Genomic DNA, 10,572 nt, shown 5'->3' on the forward strand with positions numbered 1-10,572 from the left:
GCCACATCCACTAGATCAAGAAGAGTTTCCTCTGCAATTTTTCCCTGAGCCTTTTCCTGAGGCTACAGTAACTCCACTTTTATCAAATTATCTTTTCCCGGACTATCGGTGCACGCCCTCACTATTCTGCCATCCTTATTGTTTTGTATAATATCAGACACATAGATACCTAATGAACCCTCAGTGAATCTGGGATCTGGTTGAGGATAGGCAAGGAAGAAATTCTTTTAACAGAAATTTTTTACAATTTGAAGCTTTACATCAATAAACAGGTTATCTGAACCTTGGACTACCTTTGCCTCCGATTCCTGGGTGGGTATAAAACTTCCAATTTTGACAGACCTAAATAAATAACTATGTTTAAAATGAAAATTCTAGGCCAGTGCTGTGGCTTAGCAGGTGGAGCCACTGCCTTCAGTGCTGGCATCCATATGGGCACTGGTTCGAGTCTCAGCTGCTCCACTTCAGATTCAGCTCTCTGCTGTGACCTGGGAAAGCAGTGGAGGATGGCCCAGTCTTTGGGCCCATGCACTGGCTTGGCTAAGCTAGAAGAAGCTCCTGGATCCTGGCTTCAGATCAGCGCAGGTCTGGCTGTTCAGGCCAGTTGGGGAGTGAGCCAGCACATGGAAGACCTCTCTCTCTGCCTCTTCTATCTTGGTGTAACTTTGACTTTAAAATAAAATAAATCTAAAAGAAAAAAAAAACTGTAATACACCACTCACAAAAAAAATGAGAATGTGTATTACCAGTGAAGGCTATTTATATATAATAAATTAAATGATAATTAACTACTCATGTAAAAACATTTTAATAAGACATACATTTTTCTTAGAAGTCCAAAAAATTACTGGTAGTTTTGTAGTTTAAATAAAAGGAAAATTATACTAATTGTCTTCTGTCTGCTACAAATTCATTAAAAATCAATGAATAATAATAACACTATAATAATGATAAAATTGTTATGTGCAAGAAATATATGAGGTTGGTGCTGTGGTGCTGTGGATTAATGCCCTGGCCTGAAGTCCAGGTATCCCTTATGGGTGCCGGTTCAAGACCCACCTGCTCCACTTCCAACCCGTCTCTCTGCTATGGCCTGGGAAAGCAGTAGAATATGGCCCAAGTCCTTGGGCCCCTGCACCCACGTGGGAGACCCAGAAGAAGCTCCTGGCTCCTGGCTTCTGATTGGTGCAGCTCTTGCTGTTGTGGCCAACTGGGGAGTGAATCATCGGGTGGAAGACTTTCTCTCTCTCTCTCTCTCTGCCTCTCCTCTCTCTGTGTAACTCTGACTTGCAAATAAACAAATCTTAAAAAAAAAAAAAGAAAAAATATAAAATGTCACTCATTTGGTAATTTTAGTTTCATGAACCTGTGGATTAAGGTATTAAGAGAATGAGGGAGCCCCATTTGTCTGGTAAGTGATGATTGGTGGATTACTTACATATGAATTGTACAAAGTTAAGCCAGGAAGCAGAAAGAACCATGGAGCACAAGTAGAACGTGATGATCTTATCTAAAGTGATACAGAAACAGAAATGGGACTTAAAATGACAAAGATTATCAGAAATTAAATTGAAACTATTTTGTGTTTTTTCCAAGATTTTATTCCTTTAATTAAAGGCAGAGTGACAGAGGGAAAGAGAGAGAGAGAGAGAGAGAGAGAGAGAGAGAGAGAGAGTTAGTTCACTCCACAAATAGCAGCAATGATTTGGCTAGTCCGAGCCAGGAAGGAATCAGAGCTTATTCCAGGTCTCCAGTGAGAGGCAGAGGGCCCAGCTTTTGGGCCATTTGCCACTGCTTTCTCAGGAATGAAAGTAGGCAGCTGGATTTTAAGGAAACATTTGAGACCATGGAGCAAGTTCTTAGGGCCACTTTGGGAAAGAAAAACTAGTGGCAGATATTCACAGAATTGCAGCAACCCAGATAGCAGCATCTGAAAGAGCCTAACTCTGGGTGCAGGAGGTTTGTGATATAAACTGCAAAAGGACCAGAGCCCTGCAAGGAGGGTGGCCCCAGGGAGGAGGTAGTTCCTCTAGGGCAGAGGAGAGCCACAGGGACTCGCACTCTCAGCCCTCAGTGAAAATTTCTTATGGAACCATTTACATCAGGTCAGTTATCCCACATCTTCTCCCAAAGCCAGTCTACATTTTGCTTGTCTCTTAGACACTGAGTACTCTTTTCTGTACCTTTTAATTCCAATGAATCACTTCCCCACTTTCCCTGTAACCTCATCATGGAAATCCAATTTGTTCTGAAGACAGAGGCTCTTTCAGTGAGTGGGTTTGGTGGGTGGGTCAGGTGAAATCCTATAAAAGGGGACACACCCAGAGGAGTTTTGACTAGAAGAGATGATCCTGAACTGGAAGCAGCTGTGCATTGGAAAACTGAAATGACCAATCACATCTGCACTTCCAAAGGTGAGACCACTCATAGCACACATTGTGAGTATAGAATTTAGAGGACAGGCCTTCGTGTTCAATTTCTTTTATGAAATATACCTTGAGTTTAATATTTAATTTACAGATGGTTCATCAAAAAAAGAAATGTGGCTTTCCAATTTATTTTAAATGATATCAGTATTGAAAGTATTCATGACTAGAACATTCAGATATATTGATTTATATGATAAATTATTCTAATTTTATTCCATGTCTTTATGCATTACTAGATTTTAAGATTTCTTTTCCCAATTTTATCACAACTTATAAAGCTCCTAAACTGTTCAGTTAAGGAAAGTGTGCACAATGTGCTATGCATATATGAAGCTTCAGAATGTATGGATTCTACCAAGCATAGAGAGAAGACATTTAGAACAAAATATTGCATGTGTTTAATATTTAGACGTTTCTCTTGTCATTATGCCCTTAACACTGCACTATAATGAGAGGTTATAGGCAAATACTATATCATTTATATAAGGGATTGAGTATCTGCGAATTGTGGTATCTGTCAAGGTCTTGTGGAACCAATTTCCTGTGGTCACTGACAAATGAATAATAGTTTTTATGGAGATTAAAATAATCCTAAATGTGTCAAGATATTTGAAAACCCTTATTTTAAGAGTCTACTTACTATCCTTGATAAACCTTTGATTTGTAGACTATAATGAAAAATATTCAAAATAGATCCCAGGAAAAGTGCTCCCAAGAAATGACATCTTCCACTTTGAGAAAGACTGAAAATAGGAAGAAAATATCATGCCTCTATTAGCTACATCTATAGATATTCTAGATTAGGAAGGAAACCCAGTGTTTATTTTTCATTTCTGGGGGCTTGTTTTAAAGGATAATTGACCAATAGTTGCTGCCCATTGCTGTACTTGACTGTTCCCCTTTTCAGAATGTGACCATCCCTTTGATGGGATGAATGACTCTGGGAAAATACTATTTTTCTCAAACTGTAAATGATTTGTATATATTTTTCTTGAAGGAAAATTTTGCTATAAGCTGAAAAAGAAATTCACTTGCTTATTGTTTTAAAAGTAGAACATTCAACTTAACACTGATTAAATCAAACAAGCTTGGTTTAAATCTCATCTCTTTTAACATGATCTCAGAAAAGTACCTCTGTGAAGTGGTAGGCAGAGAATGTAGACATTTAGTATGGAGTTCCACTGTTTGTGTGTGTGTTAAAATCAAGGAGTCTTGGATGAAATGAATAGCATAGCAATAGGAACTCGGAAGAGAGAAGGGGGGAGGGAGAGAAGAAGGAGGAGGAGGAGGAGGAGGGAGAGATTCAGAAAGAAATATTGATTTTATATTGTCTCTAGGCCACTTAAAGCAAATGAATCTTAGAATCACCTCATCTTTTACTATCCAATCTTTTTTTTTGAAAAATTTATTTATTTATTTATTTGAAAGGCAGAGTTATGGAGAAAGAGACAGAGAAATAGAGAGACAGTGAGAGAGAGAGAGAGGTCTTCCATCCATTGGTTCACTCCCCAGATGGCTGTAATGGCCAGAGTTCCTCTGAATTAAAGACAGGAGCCAGGAGCATCTTCCGGGACACCCACATGGGTGCAGGGGCCCAAGCACTTGGGCCATCTTCCAGTGCTTTCTCAGGCCATAGCAGAGAGCTGGATTGGAAGTGGAACTGCCCGGACTTAAACCGGCTCCCATATGGGATGCAGGCACTGCATGTAGTAGCCTCACCCACTTTGACACAGTGCCAACACCCAACAATCCAATCTTAAATTTCTCCAAATAAGTGTTACTTAGTTTGTTCTTATTTATTTTAAAGACTTTTAAAATTTATTTGAACAACACATTTACAGAGCGAGTTAGAGAGAGAGAGACAGACAGAGGTCTTCCATTCGTGTGTTCACTCTCCTAATGGCCCCAACAGCCACAGCTGAGCCAATTCGAAGCCAGGAGCTATGATCCAGGAGCTTCTTCCAGGTCTCCCACGTTGGTGCAGGGGCCCAAGGACATGAGCCATGCTCTGCTTCCTTCCCAGGTGCATCAGGAGGGAGTTGGATCTGAAGCGGAGCAGCTGGGACTCAAACCAACACTCAGTGCTTTAAGATGCTGTCCAGTGTTACTTACTTTAAACAAAGATAGTATTTGTCTTACTTTCTTATGTTTGTCAGATTATAGGCCCAGCATGTCTATAGTCAGCAAGTCTTGCTTTGTTTGGGGGCAATTTAATAACTCAATGTGTCAGAACCCAAATAGTGACAGAAAACTGTACATAGATCTTTGCTTTCTCTCATCAGGAAAGAAAAACATTATTTCTCTCTGTTTTTAAAGGATCTTAATAGAGTCAGGGATCCAGCCACGTTGCAAGTCTTCCAGCGGGAACTCACATGCCCAATTGGCATGAACTTCTTCCTAGACCCAATCACCTTAGACTGTGGACACAACTTTTGTAGATCCTGCCTTTCTCTGAGCTGGGAGGAAGCCAAGACCCCCATGTGCTGCCCAATGTGTAAGGAGATGTCAGAGAAGACAAACTTCAAAACCAATGTTGTGCTCAAGAAGCTGGCTTCTACTGCCAGACAGGACCAATTGAACCAGGTCACCAGGTTGCAAGAGCAGGTCCCTGTTGCACAGACAGAAGCAGCAGGGCTCCTCCATGAGGTGTACAAGAGACTGCACTGTCAGCCTCTCTCTGAATTCCCACAGCCCGAATCACATGGCCACACCATGGTGGAATGTGCTGCTGAGGAGTCCTGGGTGAGTAATGCCTCCAGAGCCATGTGGATTCTCTGGGATCCTGAACTAGAAAGAAAGATGGGGATTTGTGGAAATGGAGTGGAAATGTATGAGAATGGAGATTGTGAATTAGTGATTTTTCCCTGTGAATCCCAAGATGTGAAATTGTCCTTCCATGTTCTTGCTCAGTGTGGCAACATAATCACAATTGAGTTGAGCTATCATGATTGGAAGTCCCCTTAGAAGTGTGTGAAGCTGGTGCAGGTGTGGTGCAAGTGGTCATCAGCAGAAACTTGGGCCTGTGCTGCAACTGTGACTGCTTCACAGCCAAGTAACATAAACAATGTTTTCTCAGGAAGTGGAGTATACTGACTTTAAGTATTCTTTCAACCTTTCCTGTAAGTCTCTGTTTCCTCCTATATCCCAAATATCAGATTCAAAACAGGGCCAGTGCTGTGGGGCAGCGGGTTAATGTCCTGGCCTGAAGCGCCGGCATCCCATGTGGGCACCAGTTCTAGTCCCGGCTGCTCCTCTTCTGGTCCAGCTCTCTGCTATGGCCTGGGATAGCAGTATAAGATGGCCCAAGTCCTTGGGCCCCTGCACCCACATGGGATACCTGGAAGAAGCTCCAGGCTCCTGGCTTCGGATCAGCGCAGCTCTGGCCGTTGTAGCCATCCTGGGAGTGAACCATCGGATGGAAGGCCTCTCTCTCTCTTTCTCTGTCTCTCCTCTCTCTATGTGACTCTGACTTTCAAATAAATAAATAAATCTTTAAAAAACAAGATTCAAAACAGAACTGTATGTGAAAATATAAACACTCTACTCTGTTTAAAACTTCTCAGGAAAAAAGAAGAAAACCATCACTATTCTCTTAACAAGTGACATTTCCTTTTTGTAACATCATGACATATATGAGACCTTCTTTCATGTTGATAAATCATAATTATTTTGCAGGAGAAATTTGTAAACAAAACGAAAGCTTTATGGGAACAGATCCAAGAGTTGAAAAACAGTTTGCATCAGGAAAATAGAAAGATTCATTCATTCAAGGTAAGAATGAGAAAGATTTTATGCAACTACTAAAACGCTTTATACCTTTTAACAAATGCCACTCACCATGAAAGTATGGTTATTTCCTCCCAGATCTAGTGGTGCTTTCAAATGATAACTCAGCAATCACAAATTCTGTGCCAGCCAAGTGAGAAAGATACTACTACATATGGAAAACAGGTCATCAGAGGTATTCCTACTATAGTGATGAAGGTTGACATATACCTTCACAGACACTGATGATACCAAACTAAGCATGGCTCTGGAAAAAGAAATGAGAAGCAGAAATCATATAGGGGAAGTGGAATTATTCATAAAAATCTGTGCAATGTGGAATATGCCTAAATATTTTTAAATATTTAGAAGAATCTAGCAAAGCAACAGAACAAATGCAAGAAGGTTTAGGTTAGAACAGAAATAGTTGATAGAGTAAGAACCCTGAAGAAGCATGAGAAAGAGTCTAAGAGATAGAGCAAATATAGGCACCTATCTTCCCAAGCCCATTCACCAACTGAGGGGGGGGGGGATCAAAGGAAGGAGTGAGGGAGGGATAGAGCGTGGGTTAGTATGCATATGTGTGGTGTGAAGGGAAGAGAGAGAGCAAGCGAGAGTATAAATCTTCCATGTGCTAGTTCACTCCCCAATTGACTGGAATGACCAAGGCTGAATCAGACTGAATCCAGGATGCTGGAATGCCATCCAGGTCTCCCATGTAAGTGGGCAGACTCCCTGGTCCTGGGACAATCTTGTGCCTTGTTCCCAGACACATGAAAAGGAAGCCAGAGTTGAAGCATGGAGACTCGAACAAGTGCTCATATGGGATGTAGTGTCTCAAGCAGCTCAGGAAGTCATATTGGAAGTTTCAATTTTCTGTTGAGCATGAGGACATGTCATCCTCCTAACCTAATATCTCTACAGGAATATGTGTCCTTAAGGCAGGTGATGATAAAAGCTCAGTATGTGAAGATGCATATATTGCTCTATGAGGAGGAGCAACTGCAGCTGCATATGCTGCACAGAGAAGCACAGCAGATTGTCCAAAAGCTCGAGGACAGTGAAATAAGAATGACCCAACAGAAACACCGGCTGGAAGAAACATACAGAGAAGTGGTTGAAACATGCCACAAGCCGGACATGGAGTTACTTCAGGTGAGCAGGGAGAGTCCATGTTCAGAGACAGGAGTGGTTTTCTGGGGAATGTTTTCACAACATCAGAATGGCACTCACACATATCACTACTAAGTGTCCATTGTTCTGAAACTTTGTGTTTGCCCAATCCCTTAAATCTGCATAGTCTGATAAGCTTTGTGGTATTTTTGTCATAACACATAGGATAAAAGTCTCTGTAGTGTAATCAGAAATACTACTCTCAGAGAATGATTTTCCAGAAACTCAGCACAGGATGGTTACATTTTTGCATTAATTCTCAAAAAATTATCAATTCAGTTCCCTTCCGTGGATGAGAAAAGTGTATGTTTACTCAGATTGCTGCATTTTTTAAAGATCTAATATGGCACAGGATGTTTCAAATTTATTCTATATTCCAAGTGTGTTTATCATACACTATGTTTATAATGATTCATAAAATCAGAAAAATTTGGTCTACCAACACAATCAGATAGTAACACTTTTATTGTTAATATTCTCATAAGCAGAATCTTTCCAATAGTATCGCATAACTATGACGAGAAGTAAGTGATGAGGGACCTGTGAGCACAGCCCAATCCTGTGAAGCCTGTACTAGACAGCAGGTCAAGAGAACAGAGGGCTGGCTGAAACCATGATTAGGCTAAATCCAGGATCAGTGCAGATATGGTGATAGGAACATTGTTTTCAGACATTACTCATGTGGGCATATATTTTATGTTTGCTATTGTGACCAGACATAGATAATTTCCCAGTAAATATCTGTATCATATCAAAGTATTAATATTTATTAATAGTATTAAAGAAAAAACTGAAAAATACTTGTAGTAAAGAAAAAGCTTGTATGTTTGTCTCAGAATAAGCTGTTTAGGGGCAGGCATCTGACAGAGCAGTGAAGTCACTTGGGCACCTGCACCCCATGTCAAAGTGGCCGGAATTCAGTCCCACCTCAGCTTCCCACCCAGATTCCTGTTAATGCACTCACTGGGAGGCAAAAGGTTATGTGCAAAGTACTTTGATCCCTGCTATCCACATAAGAGATCCTGGACTGAGGTTCTGGCTCCTGGTTTAGGCTTGGTCCATTCAATGTAGTGGGTTTTGGAGAGTGAACTAGCAGATGGAAGATTCCTCTGTGACTCTGTATGTCAGCCTTTCAAAAAAACAAATAAATATATTCAAAATTATTGAAAAAAATTAACATTCCAGATATCAACCTCCAATCCCTACTTTATGCAACACGTGATAACGTCCAAATTCTTTTTCTTATTTCTCTCTCTTATTTGAATATTTTATGCTGTAAGGTCACAAGAACGCTTGAGCTTCACTGATGAGGGTATCAATTCATTTTGCTTCCCTTATTCTGTTTTTTGTTCTCTTACAAAGCAAGTGACTCTGTGAGCAGAAAATCTTTATGTTTGGGACATGGACATATCATTCATTGATCAGATTGTTCTCTTTCTGCAGTGGATAATGGTCTGAGGAAAGAAGTGGCCCACTGCTATATAAGGCTCTCTGAGGTGCAAGATGCATCCATGTGCTAAGAAAGTTTTATCCACATATCTGAATCTGGCTTGCATAGCAGAGTGAGTGTTGTCTATGTCAGTTCACTAAACCCTAGGAAGGGTGTGTAAATTTCCATTCACATCTGACCTGGTTGGGTAGATGCAAGTACCTGACACATGAACATTTCTGCATGTCCAGGTCATTAAAAAAACTCAGCTCAATTGTGTTCAAGGAACTCCATGACTCTGTTACAAGGTGGATCCTCAAATTATTCACTTTGAGCCTAGTGCATCATCCAGCAAGATTATTCAACAAACTCTCAGTACATTGATAGACATGTATGACCACTAGAGGGCAAATCCAAAATTCCATTCCATTGTGTTGACTTTGAGGTTTCCACAGAATGATCTGTATAAACTAACGGAACAGGAAAATCATTTATAAAGCAATGATCCTCTCTCTATAAAGGAAAACTTAAAAAACTATAGATAATGGAAATGTGCTGTGGATTTCTCTAACACATAAAAGCAAAAAGAAAGGATTCTGTATGTTTTCACCAGAAAGCAATGATTGAGGAGATGAATATGAATATTATCTAGATTGATTACAGTTTATGCGTGGATCAAAACATCACAAGTATGCCATACATAAACTATACTCATTTCATATATCAGTTAAATTTGTTTAAAAATAAATCTTTGCCAAATTTTATAATGAAATGTCATATTTATGTCTTCAATAAACAACAAGAATGAAAATATTTTAGGTGTAATCATGAAAGGAATGTTTACTGAAATGTGAAGTAATTATATCATCTGTGAAGTGGTCAGTTCCATGAACTGAGGTTTAATAACACACAGATACTGCATGAAGTCAGGCCTCTTGTGGGACCACTTGAGCTAAGAGCCAGACTTCTCTCATTTCTGGCAGCTGAACTCAGTGGCACTTGCCAGGCACCACTGAATAACCAGAAAATTGGGTACTGGGTGTGGATCCAGATGACTGTTGGCGGAAAGAGCAGTCTAGGACAAGAAACTCACTTCTCTCCCTACTTTACAGGCTTAGAGTCCTCAAAAGCAAAGCTCTCATCCTTTTGTGGCTACAGGATGCATCTAGAGGGCTATTTTCTGGTTTCTTTTCTAGGAATGAAGAAGGACCACACAGCCAAGCCTCGGAAGCATTTCTGGCTTTCAACATGGGCTTCAGAAACTCAGTTTACTTGACCCAAAGGTTTCCTTTTCTCCTGGGCTGGATTTCTGGGCCCCTCTCTGTACCGCTGAGAGTCTGGACCCAACTTTTCCAGCTTCTCAGAGCATACCAAAGGCCTTCTCACTGTGCCCAAATACTAAGATTCACAGCTTTTCCTGGCCCTTGGCATGTGGGTGCCACAGCCACTCAGTGCAAGAATTGCCCCTGATCTGGCTCCTCTGAATCGGCCCACGTGGAGGACCAGGAACACACTGGCCCGGTAGACTGGTGCTGGGACCTCCCCTTGGCCACTTGGAGATCTGCTCCTGCAGCGCACTGAGTTGGGGCTTCCCTGCTGCACAGGCTCATCCCTCCATGCCCTCCTCCCAGGCTGGGCAGGGTAAAGGAAATCACCCAGTTCCCCACTCAGAGGCAGGAGTTGGCTCAGGACAGTGACTGGCAGAGCCATGAGAGCTTAGGCCCCACCCTATCCAAGAAACTGAGCACCAGGAGGACAGCAGAAAAGGTCTATGGA

At 41.1% G+C, this 10,572-nt stretch overlaps 1 protein-coding gene across 1 annotated transcript; it reads left to right on the forward strand.

Annotated features, from left to right (window-relative positions):
* Positions 1-4,814: 4,814 nt before the first annotated feature.
* Positions 4,815-5,393, forward strand: LOC149128486 (tripartite motif-containing protein 64C-like). The gene has a single exon (XM_089305860.1). The coding sequence runs from the start codon at positions 4,815-4,817 to the stop codon at positions 5,391-5,393; it is 579 nt and encodes a 192-aa protein (XP_089161986.1).
* The last annotated feature ends 5,179 nt before the right edge of the window (positions 5,394-10,572 follow it).

The sequence above is a fragment of the Oryctolagus cuniculus genome, chromosome 1 (assembly GCF_051225735.1).
Source record: "Oryctolagus cuniculus isolate XC-2025 breed Fujian yellow rabbit chromosome 1, ASM5122573v1, whole genome shotgun sequence".
Taxonomy (NCBI): Eukaryota; Metazoa; Chordata; class Mammalia; order Lagomorpha; family Leporidae; genus Oryctolagus; species Oryctolagus cuniculus.